Source organism: Astyanax mexicanus, chromosome 1 (assembly GCF_023375975.1).
Source record: "Astyanax mexicanus isolate ESR-SI-001 chromosome 1, AstMex3_surface, whole genome shotgun sequence".
Classification (NCBI taxonomy): domain Eukaryota; kingdom Metazoa; phylum Chordata; class Actinopteri; order Characiformes; family Acestrorhamphidae; genus Astyanax; species Astyanax mexicanus.
This window is the reverse complement of record NC_064408.1, coordinates 115,692,080-115,707,582: the sequence shown is the minus strand read 5'-3', so window position 1 is coordinate 115,707,582 and position 15,503 is coordinate 115,692,080. Positions and strand designations below refer to the sequence as shown.

Sequence of the window (15,503 nt, the reverse complement as noted above, 5' to 3'; positions counted from 1 at the left end):
TAGATCCACCTGATCTATGTAACAAAAGCCTTTAAGGGTATTTTGAAGTTCTCACATATGAATTTTGGAATCAGGTCTGGACATTATCCAGCCTTGCCCTTTTAGACATTTAGCATACAGCTAATTTATGGGTTCTCATTACAGGTAAGATTTTGCATGGCTTAGGCAAGGGGTGGTGCCTGACCCAAAATGAATAGCATAGTAAATTTCCATAAATCACCTGTTCTATTCATCATTCATTCAGATTTGTAATAGCAGACTGGCAACATTAGGTCTGGTTTAGGTCTAATGTTTAGTACATCTGATCTAGACATACATCTCCTCACTATGCTTTTGTAAAAAGGCTTATGACAGGTAGGCCTGTCACAATAATTGCAATATCGATTTATCGTACAAAAAATTAACCTGACCTCAATAATTTTTGATAATCGTGATATTCTATTGTTCTATTGTGTTTATTTGTATGTTTGTTCAAATATAAAACAGTGAACAGTATTTTAGCCAGTCATGCTTTAACAACTGACTCCATACACACAGTGTGGACTAAAGCAGGTGAAGAAATGAGTATATAATTCCATTCAATTTTTGCTGTCTTTAGAAAGGTTATAATTGCTTTTTTATGCTATTCTGTTTTTATACTGCATTATGTCAGTGGCATTTACTGTATTAGTCTGTATTAATTACAAAAATATCGTGTATCGTAATCATTTCTGGGACAATATTATCGTCCACAAAAAAAAATCTTATTGTGACAGGCCTAATTAGTAATAAGTCATGTTCATTGAATCAGAAGATCACCAGATTAAGATAAAATAAGATAATCCTTTTATAGTCCCACAGGATGACAGATAATAGGTCTTAACATGTGTTCATTGCTTGCTTTTGAGATTTGACAACTTTAGGTCTATTAAATGGGACTGTATCACAGTGTGTGAGCGCCCTCACCCACTAGAGGGCTCCCTCTCTTATATAGGACTACTGTTTTTATAATCAAAAGATGATACAAGACAAAACAGTGAAAAGAAAGAAAGGAAAGACAAACATAGAAAGAAAAGGGACAATGAGACAGTATAAAGAAAACAAAAAATAAAAAAAACAGGGTAACAGTGAGATTGCCTTTGGGGGTAATGGTCACTATTCATCCTTCTCCTAGGAGATCAACCTTCTGCAATGTTTAATTTGAACCATAAACTGTATATAGCTGGACAGGGCATCGTCTCTTAAAAGTGAAGCCACCACAGGTCGGGCGCCCCCTGCTGTTCGGTTTCAGAAAGCTGTGTAACCCCACCCATCCCCATAGGTTTCAATGGCAAAACAGACAACTTTCAATCACGTTTTTTTCTAATATACTGTAATTCTACCTCCATTATTTAAATGCAACAGCTAGTGTAACCTCTGCTTATATTGTCAAATTTTTATATCCCCACAGAATTCGGTTTTTAAAACGTTATTCAGCTCTTTTCAAAAAAGGTGTGGTTATGGTAAAAGGGCTGGTTATGGGCGGGACCAATAACAGACCGTCAGCTCCGCTCCGCCCCGCTCTGCAGTCTGTGACCGCGAGGCAGCCCTCAGGGGCGGGGTTATTTAAATGAGTAGGCTGTCTCTCCACAGTCTTTCTCCCTCCTCTGGTCTCTACTGCGCAGAATCGGGTGGCAGGATTGCCAACATGGAGGAAGATTTTGGCTTCATTTTCATTGAATGATTGGGAACGGAGACACGGCGTCCATCTTTTTTACAGTCTCTGATTTGAACCGTAATATGCCGATTTTAATTTCGATTCTGGAGAAGGATTAAGCCTAATCAATAATATTTTCTTTTCAATGGAAAAACCTTAATTCAAAATGCATTTAAAATGTAGGCCAGGACTAGAACCAAATGTTATAATAGTTTGACCAAACATACTAAAGTGGCCAATAGAGGTGTGGCATATCGTATCGTATGAAATAATATCGGGAACATATTTGAATATTGTGAATATGATATTATATCCTGAAATATGGTGCCATATCACCCACCCCCAATTATCACATCAGGTTACTACTTTTTTACTGTTTTTAGCAAAAGAAAAATAATTTACACTGTTCTCATTTCCCATTATATATCTACTAGTATAGATATAATTTCCCATTATATCTGTCCAGTATCATTTATTTTACTTTAATTCTGGATATATTGAGATGTTTGGAGTTTATTATTAGTATCCTGACACCCTGGATAATATCTGGATCATAATGTTTTGCCATATTGCTAAAAGTAATAATACAAATACAAATAAATATTGTGATATTATTTTAAGGCCATATTGCCCACCCCTAGTGGCCAATGATTAAGGCTAGGTTATAAAAATATATCTGATACTGATTCATGTAAAACTCTTCTTCTATGTTAGATGTGTCTATGTTGAACAAAAGCAAATATATAATAATAATAATAATAATAATAATAATAATAATGTAACAGCTTTGGATCATTTTTTTATGTAAACACTAAGAGGCAGACTTACTAAGGGCCAGACAGATTTTCCATTGAGATGAAAATATAGTCTATGGCTTAATCCCTGTCTCAGAAACTGACCTTAAGGCTATGAACAGACTAGGGCTGCAGCGATTAGTCGATATAATCGACAATGTTGATTATTAAAATTTGTCTACTTTAAATTTCATTGTCGACTAATCGTTAATTTGTTATGGCATTGCATTACACAAAGTGCTGGGGACAGATGCGCAATGGGAGGTGGGTAAATAATTACAGATTTACTCACTATATATCAATACTCTCCATACTTAAACAACCTCCAAGTATTTAAACGTCTTTTAAATCTCATGTTCAGCTGTTTCTATCATTTTTAGAGATGGAGGACATGTCAGAAATATCGTTGACTAATCGACTAATCGCAATATTCATCAGATTAGTCGACTACCAAAATAATCATTAGTTGCAGCCCTAGTACAGAATGCATTTTTATTTCTTTTGTATTTTTTATTTGTTTCTAAAACTAAATAATCAAAAATCAGACATAATCTGTTATTGTAACTGAAGTAGAGTCAGATTGGAAAATTAATCAAACGAATCAAACTTGTCAATCAAAATCAAATCATATCTCTAACAATAATAGGATTATTCAGTCAATAATTTAGTCAGTTTGGTCAAACATGTTTGTTTGAAACTAAACTCTGCACCAGGTTGGTCTCCAGAAGGATGGGTAGAAGGATGGTGACCATTATTATAGGGAATATATTGGGATTACATAAGGAGTCCTGTGTTTAGAAAGGCAGGAGCAAATCACTTGCACCTCCTCAGCACCTCCTGCATCCTCTCCTGCACGTTCTCCATCTTCTCAGCCCATTCCTCGCTCAGGCCCTCCTCATCATCCCCGATGATGGCGGCGTATCCCATGAGCGCGATCAGCCCAATGCAGAAGAGGTAGGTGAGGCGGGTGCAGAGGCGCTCCATCACGCGCCGGTCTCCGTGGGAGTGGGTCATGTAGACCTCCAGGATGGGTCTGCTGAAGAGCTTGGGCTTGCCCATCACGCCCTCGTAAAGCGTGTGTAGATTCTGGTCGCCCATGTCGTTGGCGTAGCTCTCCTCGAAGTCGTCCTTTTTGCGCTGCTGGTGCTCGGGCCGCGCCTCCACGATATCCATGAACTTGCGGAACTGGTTGCGGATGTTTCCCTCCACGATACTGTACTGGCCGTCCAGCGTCTCCTTCCTAATCTGCTCCAGAGTGCTGAGGTTCTGGCGGGAGATCTCGTTCAGGGCACGGTTCACGCTGCCGAATTCTCGCTTCAGCGTCTGGATCTCTTCGTCGTCTATTTGGTGCAGGACCACGCGGATCAGAGAGCCCGCCACGCCGAAGATGGGGTTCACCACAGCGGCTGCAGACGAGATGGTAGCCACACACTCCAGGACTTTCACCAGGCCTCTCTTCAGCTTGTCGCGATCCTCTAGGATTTCAGTGTCAGCCATATCAGCAATTTCAACAAAGGAAGAAACAATGGCCTGAAAGAATAGAAAAGGCTCATATTAACCATTATATTAAACCATTATAACACTATAAACCTCCTTCACTGAAAAATTTCCCTAGATAACATGCCCAGGTGGGGTTTATATGGGTAACCCAACTGGTGACCACAAAGTTTTGTTCCAATTTGTTTCCACATGTGGATGTCAGTGATGGGCGCCATTAGGATCAGTGATTAGTGGTTCCCATTTGGGTGGGTTGTACACTGAACCTGTGGTCTAGATAAGACCCAAATTAAAATGGGCTGTAATTCGGGCACAAAATATTTGGCAACTAAAAATATTTGTCCGAAAATAGCGAAAGCGTTGAGGATTCATAAGGCCCACACCCCCCATACCCTGGCAGTTTATATATAAAGAGCAAAGTTTGATAGACAAAGCAGACAAGGAGAGATGACAAATGGTGATGACAAATTTATTTTTTAATCGCCTATATGCATATTTATCTTGCTTTTCGAAGCAGTTTTAAAAAATATTACGTGAACTTTTAATCTTTTTAATGCCATAGCAGACATCCCGCACAAAGTCCAATACATCTACTTCAGCAGTGCAATTTTAATAATGAATTTACTTCCTTAGTGCTTTGCCAGTTATAAATGTACCTCAGGGCACATGTGAGTAAAATCTCCCCCCTTTCTGAAGACATACAATAAACCCTAAAGTCAACTAGTTAGCATCTAGGTTACTGCACTTTAGCGCTCCTATTGATGTATCGGGTGCTTGAAGGATTTTCCCAATTCTAAGGATGGAGGATCTCTCCCTTTCCATTTAAACGCCTTTTAAATCTCATGTTCAGCTGTTTCTATCATTTTTAGAGATGGAGGACTTCATGAAGGAAAAAAAATAATCCTCAGTTTAGTCAACTACCAAAATAATCTTTAGTTGCAGCTCTAGTACAGACTGCATTTTTATTTGTTTTGTACATTTTTGTTTCTAAAACTAACAAATCAAAATACAGACAAAACTGCTATTGTAGGGTGCCGAGTGGTCCAGCGGTCTAAAGCGCTGTCACTATAAGCAGGAGGTCGCAGGTTCAAACCCCCACTCATGCAGCTTTGCATTCAAGCTGCTGGTGATCAGAGGGAGCAAAATTGGCCCTGCTCCCTCCGGGTGGGTAGATGGCGCTCCCCCCACATCACTCCTAGGGTGATGTCAGCAGCACAGGGCGTCTGTGAGCTGATGCATCAGAACTCGAAAAGAGGCGATGGCTGACTTCACATGTATCGGAGGAAGCATGTGCTAGTCTTCACTCTCCTGGGAGGAGGGGGAGTCCTAATGAGTGGGTTGGTTAATTGGCTGTGTAAATTGAGGAGAAAAATGGGGGGAAAAAAAAACTGTTATTGTAACTGAAGTAGAGTCATTGAAAAAATTATCTGTTCCGAGAGGAAGGGTTACACTCAAAAACAAGGGCTAGGGGTAAGTGGTAAAATGGGATTAGGCCTTAGTCACAGTAACTACACAAACCCACTCAGAGCCTATGCTTACCTAGTGCACAGCCTCCTATGTGGGTCACTGTGTCATGTGACAGCCATTCAAATAGAGAGATTATATGAAAAACGAACACAAAATACTACTTGTTGTACCTTAGTACAATCCAATATGGCTTCTTTTATTCATCAATAAAACAATGACCATTGTGCCTGAGCTTAAACCCATCAGGAGAATATAGGTATTAAACTGGGAGTAGCTCCTATACACAGTAATGAGGAATATAGGCTGTAATGCCTGCAGTGGCTCACCACAAACTAAATGCAAAACATACCTATTTACATATCCAGTTGGGTTGAGCAGCCTAGCAATGAGAGTTACACCAGTGAGATACAGTATATGTCCAAATGTTTGTGGACACCACAGAATTTCCTCTAGGATTGTTTTTTTTTTTTATTTGAGCAGCAACAGCAAGTACACACATCTATGATTTCCATCTAAAGATAACTGGCTGAGCTAACTTAGCCTTTGTATTTGTTAGTTTACCAAAAGACTGGCCTGCGTCTACATTTTAATCACATTTGATCTACCATGGCTCTTTGTGGTCTCAATATCCTCTTGAGACCTTGTGTCCTCATATGAGGTCATAACATTTCTGCTTCACTGCACCATGATACATTTATTAAAACATTGACCCTTAGGCCAACGTTACGGGAATCCCAGTCAAAAGTTTCTACAGCCAGTCCAGACAGAAATTCTTATCCAATTTTAGTTTTTACAAAATTTAGCTTTTGTACTTGTTTGGTCCTTCTAATCCTAAATAGCTTGGATAAATTAAAAATTAACATAAAAAAAAGTACGGGTCTCAGGAGGATATAGCTTTAATTAAATATTGTGCTGTCAAAAAAAACTATGTGGTGTGCTATGAAATACATAGTAGCAGATATAAATGAGTTTCAAACATTACCAAGTATAACCTCCCATATTTTAAAGTTAAAGCAGTGTGAACTTCTGTGAGAAATAGACTTTGGGGTGTATTAAAACATGATAAAAAGTACTTACCTTTGTTGAATAGTTCACCTCTGCTCTCCTGCAGCTTTCTGAGATCCGGTATTTTGTGCGTTTTGCCCAAACAGGCTTTTAGAATGGATGATATGGAGGATATTTTGCCCCTGCAGATAAATCGCATTTTACATCGTTATTTAGGCTCAAAGTAGCTCCACACTTCATTAGTAGAATCAGGAGAGCACTGACATTTAAAATGAGCCATTTAGAACTTTAAAACTGCACAAGAAGTTTATTGAAAGCCACAGATTACATCCCATAGCGTAGGTAAATCTCCAGGCGCCGCCATCTTAAATTTAAGTCATAATAAGTCAACCACTGAGCATTAATAGTAAAACATTTTGAGGAATGTTTATGTAATTGGTTGTTGGTTCTTCGCATTCTAATATCGACAGTAACCAGATATTTTCAGCAACAAATGAAATTTATGCATTTCCAGGGAATTAATTTTGCAATCTGCCGAACTATCCTACCCTATTTGTTTGTGATCGACGGTTTACTTATTGTGACTTAAATTTAAGAGGGCGGCGGCCAGAGATTTACCTACAATATGTGATGTAAACAGTGTTTTTTAATAAAACTACTTGTGCAATTTTAAAGTTCTAAATGTTTCGTTTTAAATTTCAGGGCTCTCCTGACTCTACCAATGAAGTGTGGAGCTACTTTGAGCCTGAATAACGGTGAAAAAAGTGATTTATCTGCAGGCGCAAAAATATGCCCCATCTCACTCATTCTAAAAGCCTGTTTGGGCAAATTGCACAAAATACTGGATCTCAGAAAGCATCAGAAGAGCGGAGGTGGGATTCTCAACAAATGTAAGTACTTTTTATCAAGTTTTAATACATCCAAAGTCCATTTCACACCAGAGTTCTCCTTTAAGCTACACTTGCAATTTTATGATGTTTTATAAGATTCTGAAACAGTAGCATCAATTATTTTGCAGTAATTGTCTAGTTTTTACAGCTTATCTAGTCCCTGTAGAAACGTTTTGCCAATAGAATAGAACTCTTTTAAGCAGATTAATATGAACTTTTTGCCAGCATGTTCAACACCCAGCATGTGACTGAGATGTTTAAATCACACACTTTTGGGATGAGTTGCAGTAACGATCATCTAATATCCTGATATCACAATGCTCTTGTATTCATTAATGCAATCCATTCCTTATAGCAATGCTTTAAAGTCTAATAAAATGTGTTCTCTGGAAAGGGAGACCAAAAACTATGTTTAATACCTAAAAATTGAACAAATCACTGTACCAAATCATGCATTTTAATTCTAAAGCAATACCAAAAAAACAACCAAGACTGCTACAATTCTGAATATGGAAACAGAAAATATTTATTGCTGTGCAAACAAGTCAAACAGTGTGGTCCACAGTAGCAAAATCTGAAAACTGAACAACAATAATAATAAACAGTATGAAAAATAAAATACACAAATATTCCAGCTTTACTATACATTCAGCCACACTAGAGGACCCTGCATATGAGCATACCTGAAATATTGCATACACAAAGACCTACTGAAAATGAATAATAATAACTATAGAAATTAAGTGCTATACAAAAAAGATGCAAGCTGCATAGGAAAAGCTCCAGCAAGAAAAAAAAAGGTTCCTTATTACCCCCTTATGCTAAGTTCACACCGCAGATAAAAGTGCCCTAAATTCTATATATTTAAATGGACAACAGCAATGAGTAAGGGTTTCAGTGTTGGGATAGTGAGGTAACAGTCATCCAACATTTGGGCCCAATCCCATTTTACCCCTTGGTCCTATACTTCTGTTTCTTCTCTTCTCTTCTCTGTGAACAAGCAACCAAAGAAACCCAAAAATTAGAATATTTTCCTTATTAAAAGTGACGATTAGCACTATATTACGAGAGTTTAATGTGTACTTTCAATGTTTTATGGCCAAACTCTACATAACAAGCATAAAACAGATCGCTAGTAGTTTGTCTCAGTAGCTAGATAGCTAGCTAACTTTCCCATTCCACCTTAAATAGTGCAACAGATGGCAGAGGCTGCAGAATTTAAGGCGGAACAGAATAATAAAATAAAATCTAATAAAAGCTGGAAAAATTAAGAAATGGACACTAAATTAATTTCTGCACCATCCCTGTCCTCCTTTCTGAAGACAAATGATAATGTCTTAAAGAAGTTAACCAGCAGCAGCTAGATTACTAAACTTTAGCGCTTCTGATGACATATCAGGTGATTGAAGGGTTGTCCCAATCCTTTCATGCTAGAGAAGATGTCCATATACTAACATCAAGTTTGGGTCTGGTTTATCTGCTGTGTGGATGTAGCCATATTAAAGTCACTTTGGTTTCTTTGATTGCTCCATTGCAAACTTTTAGAATATGAGAAGTTGCCTATATTATAAACACCCTTTCAAATGCGTCTAGGTTCGGTCCTCTTCATCACATTGGTCCAGAACCTCTTGCATCTTGGCCTGAATGTCAATGACCTTTTGGGCCCATTTCTCCCGGACCTCATCCTCGTCGTCCTCCGTGACCGAGGTGTAGGCCATCAGTGCTATGAGGCCGATATGGAAGAGATTGGCCAGGTGAGAGCACCTAGCCTCCATCACCTTCCTGTTCCTGTCGCAGTGCTCCAGATAAACCTTCAGCAGGGGCCTGCCAAAGAGCGAACCAGTCCCCATGACCCCACGATAGTACACATCCAAGCTTAAGTCACTCTTGTCCCTTTCGTAGATCTTCTCAAAGTCCTCCATGTATCGGCCTGCATTTTCCGGGTCCAGCTTGACCTTCTCCACCATGGTGTTGAAGGCGCCGTACTGATGCTTGATGTATTCCTCATACTTTCCAAAGGTCTCGTTGACCTCGTCTATGCGAATCTGCCGCAGGGTCTGCTTGTTCTTCGCTGAGATGCTCTCCAGCTTCTCGTGGACCTGACGGAAGTCCTTGTCCACTTCCTTATCTTCTTCATCATCTCCCAGCCCCTTCCTCACAACCCCGACCAGGGAAGTGACGATGCCAAACAGGGGGTCTATGGAGGAGGCGAACTCTGAGATTTTCTCTACGTAGCCCAGAACCTTGATCGCCGTCTGCTTGATTTGCTCCTTGTCTGCCATGGATGCTGAGCTTTTCATTCACCAAGTCTTTGCTCCACTGCGATTCTGAAAAAGAAGGAAATTATGGTTAATAGAGGTCCTCATACATGTGATTCAAGCAATAGCTGTACAAGAAGCCAATTTATAATTGGGGGTTTTGACAGTTAAACAATATTAATGTAGGGTTGGGCAATACAATTATATTTTATCATAATAATATACATTGTTATAACAATACGCAATACGCTTTTATGAGTAAATTATCTACAATGGCTTAAGCATAGGTGTTCGTACACTGACCAATGCTAAAACCAATGCTAAAATCATGGGATAGCAGTGTGTAAACTGCTCATGAAGTGTTACCTCAGGGGACGGCTTCGGAATACTCCCTGTATAACTTGTGAGGTGTTATCTTGTGATTGGCCAGCATGCTCCTGGCATAAACATTTAGCTTTTCTTTAATCTATAGTCCTAGGTGTGTAACGGAGTGTGTAATGTCATGAGGGCACATTACCACCCACAGTGGACAGTGTGGTTAGTGGTAATGATCGTGAACCGCGGCTTCTGGCTAGAATAGTCCATGCAAAAAAGACAAGCTTCTCTCATCCACAAAATCACAGCTACATTCAATGCAGAAGACCCTGCACACATATTGCAATAGTCAGTAGTGTTTTTTAGCTTAAATGGGATACGACAAAAGTCATGCTACCATGTGGGAGACTGCGGTTCAATTCCTGATCTGGGTGACTGCATGCTGTGATACACTAATAAGAGTCCTTGGGTAAGACTCCTAACACTACATTGGTCCACCTCTGTAATAGGAATAAACTTGTAAATCGCTCTGGATAAGAGCGTCCGATAAATGCCATAAATGTAAATGTAACGTAAACGTAAATACGAAGTCTTCCTGTCCCATGACTTTTGCCATGTTAGTGTATTTATAATGCTTAAGGAATGTAGACCATAACGGCATGTTTCACTATTAGGAGCATAATTTGTCCCATTCATTTTTGTAAAAATTACTGCACAAAATATGAGAAACTTAAATACTGGGTCAAAATACTGCAATTAATAGTGTGCACTTTAAAAATGTATTTAAAAGTCATGATAATATTTTACCCATAAATATCGCCCAGCCCTACATTAATTCCAATAATTCGTAAATGTGGTTAGCTTTTTTTTACAGTTTCAAAAAAAAAAAAAAAAAAAATTAAATTAAATCAGCATCATCATCGTCATCATTACAAAGCAATCCAACATTTTGCCCCCATTTGCCCCCCCCAACAAGGAATATGGGAGCAGTAGGTTGCTGTCCAGTTCTGAAACAACCCAGGAGAAAACTGTGGCGTACAGGTTTCTTTCACAGAGACTCAGCTCCTCCACCCAGCATATAATCAATATTCTTATATATATTAAATATATTATTTTACAGACGTAGAATACAAGATTATATATATCTTCTTCTAGACTAAACTGGTGTTTTAATACAGGTACAAGTTGTAGCTTCACCCTCATCACCAGAAGTACTCATCTTCAAAACCTGGATTTAAACAAGGTGTCATAATTTAAAGAGGAAACTGATGCAAGCTGATTTCCTGAATTTAAAAGGAATGCAAAAAGGGATGTGTTTACTTTCATTTTCACAAAGAAGCTGATATAAATGATCCATTTCTGAGAGAGAAAAAAAACAAAACATGAAAGTGCCTCAGTTACTCCCAAACCAAAATAGAATTGCCTAGTACAGATATAGCACAGTAATCAGATGTCTTGTGCAGTTTGTTCAGAGAAATTTAAACATAAACACAGTTAAAATACTAAAAGGCCCTCAGTGCATATCTTTAAATCATTCAGTTACAGTATGTCTGTACAGTGCAGGGAGTGGGGAAATGTAGCACTGCCTGTTTTCCAGGCTAACCGGATAGCTTCAAAAGAAAAACAAGCTCACATCCAGCCTCACGGACTACAGGAAACAGACAGATTAGCACATAAATGACTTCAGGAAATGCATGCTGCGTAAAAGTATGGTAAGCAGAAAGCGACTGGGCTAAGAATCTTACCTGTGTTAGGTCTGTAGCTGTTCCCTTCCTAATGGTGCTGCTGCTGCTGCTGTTTTTGTACAGGCAGCCACCATTTCAGTCTCCGGCAGAGAGAGGCAGCTCCAGCCCCTGAGCCGTATAAGGGCAGGGTGGGGGAGTGACTCATGTCTGAGCAATGCTGATTGGGTTAAGGAGGGAAAAAAATGCAGCTGTTCCGCAATCCCTTCTTCCACCGCACAGAAAATGGCTACAGCCTGCTCTCGACTGCTTTCATTTGGCCATAAATCAGAGGCTGCAGAGTATGTACTCACTTAATTACCACAATATTACATTTAGGCCTAAGTTATTACCAGAATACTGTGCATTCAAAACATCCAGCCCTCTAAACCTTTTAAAATAATGATACAACAACTATATTTTCCATTTTAAAGCAGCAATCTCTTAGATTTTTCTTTAAATTGAAAATTAAAGCAGTTTTCTTAAGTTAGGAAGGGACAAAATATTGTAATTAATTAATGGTATCAGTTTCCCGGCTTAACCATCCCTGCAATGTCTAAAATATATTTAATGTGAAAGCCAAGCCAAGTGGTCTGGTAGGTCTGTTAGATGAAGTTACTCTCTACATTTTTACATTACTTCATAAATGAGCTAAACAGTATTCTCAAAAACACAGAAATTCACACAGCAATTTATTTATATTCTGCCGCATTAAAAGCACCCTTTTCACATGCTGTGTGCAATTACACATTCTCACCAGAGAGGTCAGTAAATCCCCAAATACACAAAACGCACTTACTTTCTATTTTGTCATGAATTCAAGTATTCAAGGAGTTTTTATCGTCATTTCACATCACACATGGTACATGAGGTGGAACAAAATTGTATTCTCATGATCCAGTTTACACCCAAAGAGCAATTGTTAAAATATAACAAATATGAAGACTAAATAAAATAGAATAAAAATACATTAATAAAATGGATAAAATAAATATACAAAATATAAAAGAGTAGGGAGGTAGCAGCAAAAAGTGCAAATTGCTATAGCAGCATGGGTAATTATGAATGAATATCAGTAACATGAAAAGTGATAAAGTGTCTCAGTAGAAAATAAAGTGTCTCAGTGCGGGACGACAGTGACGGGGGTGGACTGTTATAGGGTGGACAATCAAAGGGGTGGACTGTTATGGAGTGGACAGTCACAGGGGTGGACTGTTATGGGGTGGACTGTTATGGAGTGGACTGTTATGGAGTGGACAGTCACAGGGATAAACTGTTATGGGGTGGAAAGTCACGGGGTGGACAGTGATGGCTGGACAGTGACGGGGTGTAAGGTGTGAGTGGTGAACAGTGATGGGTGGACAATAACGTGGCGACAGTGACTGGGGGGGTGTTGACGGGGTGGACAGTGGCGAGGAGGCCAGTGACGGGGGTGGACAGTGGCAGGGGAGGGCAGTGGCAGGTGAGGGCAGTGGCAGGTGAGGGCAGTGGCAGGGGTGGACAGTGAAGGCGTATAAGGTGACAGGGTGAAGAGTGGACAGTAACAGGGGTGGACAGTGACAGGGGAGGACAGTGGCGGGGAAGGACAGCGATGGAGAGGACAGTGAAGGGGTGTAATGTGACGGGGTGAACAGTGATTGGGAGGACAGTGACAGGGGTGGACAGTGACAAAGGTGGACAGTGATGGGGTGAAAGGTGACTGGGTGACAGTAAAGGAGTGGACAGTGGCAGGAGAGGACAGTGACGGGGAGGACAGTGGCAGGGAAAGTTGGCATGTGGTGAAAATGTGGTTGGATCAGTGGCAGATTTTTCTAAGTAAGGAAAACAGTATTCATATAGGGATCAAGTATTATCTCAGCAGCCACACCGCGTTCAAACACTTGAATGTAATGTCAGAGACTGAAGCAGCTGCTTCACTGTCAGCTGTTTTCAGCTGTTTCCTCTAAACAGCTGAGAGGAGCTCCCACACAAAGCCTGTTTCTTTCTGAGGTTTTCTTTCTTTCTGTAGCCGGTCTATGGCTGACAGTCCAGTTCTGCTTGATAGTCTACAGACAGATATGACCAGGCTTGATTGTCTAGTTGTGTTTCATTCTTGCATCTTTTATTATAAAGAGGAAATATGAACATGCGTGAAGCTGTGTGTGAAACGACTTGCCCTACAGTTATTTCCATAGTATACTATGTGAGTAAACTACAGACTAGCATATTTTCAAGCACATTTATTGGGGATGAGATGGAGCTTCAGATTAAACTCAGATCAAAGCCTATTTTTCTATAATGATAAGTTTGGATATTCGACAATCAAATTATTCAACTTAAGAAAAGCAAAAAAGCACTTAGTGTTCGTCAAAATAAATGAAAAAACTATATGATACATATAATAATTTAAACCAAACATTCAGTAATTACTTAATTTATTCTACTGTACTTTCATGGCATGACTACAGGGAAGTTAAAATTGAACATAAGTTAAGTAAAGGTTTTTAAATTTAATTTTTGTAACCGCTCTGTTTCTTAATTTTGGAGAAAAACATGGACAATTTAATCGAAAGCTGAGAAAAAAAAGTTCCGTATTCGGCCTTTTGCTAAATGTTTAATTTTGTTCAGTTTCAGTTCAGGACAAAAATGTTAATGTTGGTGCTTTTCTTGTTTGTTATTTGAAATTGTGTTGAATCAGACTGTGTTAAGTAGACACATTGGAGCAAATACTCCATTCTCTACTAAAGAGACTAAAGACTTGACTCTGAGTCAAATCCATAGACTTCAAACCCAAGTCGGAGTCAAAGCCTAGAGAATTGACTCAGAATCAAAGCCCAGAGACTTGAGACTTAAGTCACAGTCAAAGCCTAGGGTCAAAGTAAAAGCCTAGAGACTTGAAATTCGAGCCAGAGTTAAAAGCCCAGAGACTCAACTCGGAGTCAAATCCAGAGACTAGAGACTCAACTCCAGAGACTTGAAACTCGAGACAGTCAAATCCAGAGAAAGTCAGAGTCAAAGCCTAGAGAACTGACTCAAAATCAAAGCACAGAGACTTGAGACTTAAGTCAGAGTCAAAGCCCAGAGACTTGAAACTCAAGCCCAAGTCAAGGCCCATACAATAGAGACTCAACTCGAAGTCAAAGTCGAAAAACTTGAAACTCGACTCAGAATCAAACCCCAGAGACTCGTGACTCAACTCAGAGATGCCTACAAACTTGAAACTCGAGTTGGAGTCAAAGTCTAGAGACTTGAAACTCGAGTCAAGAGTCAAAGACCAGACACTCATGACTTAAACAAAAAAAATATAAAATTGAGAATTCACTCAATGTCAGGGGCTAAGATTTGAAAGCCAGAGATTTGCTGAAGCTCTAGAGACTAGAGTCTCAATGCAATTTATAAGCAACTTATTAACGTCTCCATTATAAAACTTTAACCACAGTGGAAACACTGGGCCGATACTCCTATTTCTACAGTTTGGCATCACTCATACTATAGAGGTGCAGTAGCTGCAGCACGATGGAGGAAGTTGTGGTAAAGGCTTTCCACAAGCGAACAACAGAAGGGTTCAAAGGAAAGTCAGCGATGCCAGCGGTGATAACTGACTAAGAACAGAAAAAACTGAGGTGTCAAAAAGAATAAAATGTCGCAGTAGAAGAACCCTTCTAGAACTCAAAAAAATATATTTTATGGCTTGTAAATGAGATGTATGAATGTGAGTGACCTTTATAAAGTCTACAGTAATTGTAATGTTAATTATGCTGTTCCAGAAATGATAGTCAATATACATGATAATAGTTTCAAGACAATTTCTTGCAACTAATATAATTACACAGTATAAACAATTAAATAAATAAATAATTACATACAATATTCAGACATCAATAAAATAAATCTTAAATGTT

At 39.1% G+C, this 15,503-nt stretch overlaps 2 protein-coding genes across 2 annotated transcripts in view; both read right to left on the bottom strand.

The window, feature by feature from the left end:
- Positions 1 to 1,717: 1,717 nt before the first annotated feature.
- rpz (rapunzel) overlaps positions 1,718 to 15,503 on the bottom strand; it is a 29,474-nt gene continuing 15,688 nt past the window's right edge. The window contains exon 3 of the mRNA XM_007242156.4: positions 1,718 to 3,999. Coding sequence (XP_007242218.1) covers positions 3,283 to 3,966 — 684 coding nt within the window. The 5' untranslated portion in view covers positions 3,967 to 3,999 and the 3' untranslated portion in view covers positions 1,718 to 3,282. The remainder of the gene's footprint in view (positions 4,000 to 15,503) is intronic.
- On the bottom strand, positions 7,830 to 12,068 carry rpz2 (rapunzel 2). The gene is made up of 2 exons (XM_007242155.4): positions 11,647 to 12,068; positions 7,830 to 9,655 (listed from the first exon to the last, which is right to left on the bottom strand). The coding sequence occupies exon 2, from the start codon at positions 9,626 to 9,628 to the stop codon at positions 8,918 to 8,920; it is 711 nt and encodes a 236-aa protein (XP_007242217.3). The 5' UTR covers positions 9,629 to 9,655; positions 11,647 to 12,068; the 3' UTR covers positions 7,830 to 8,917.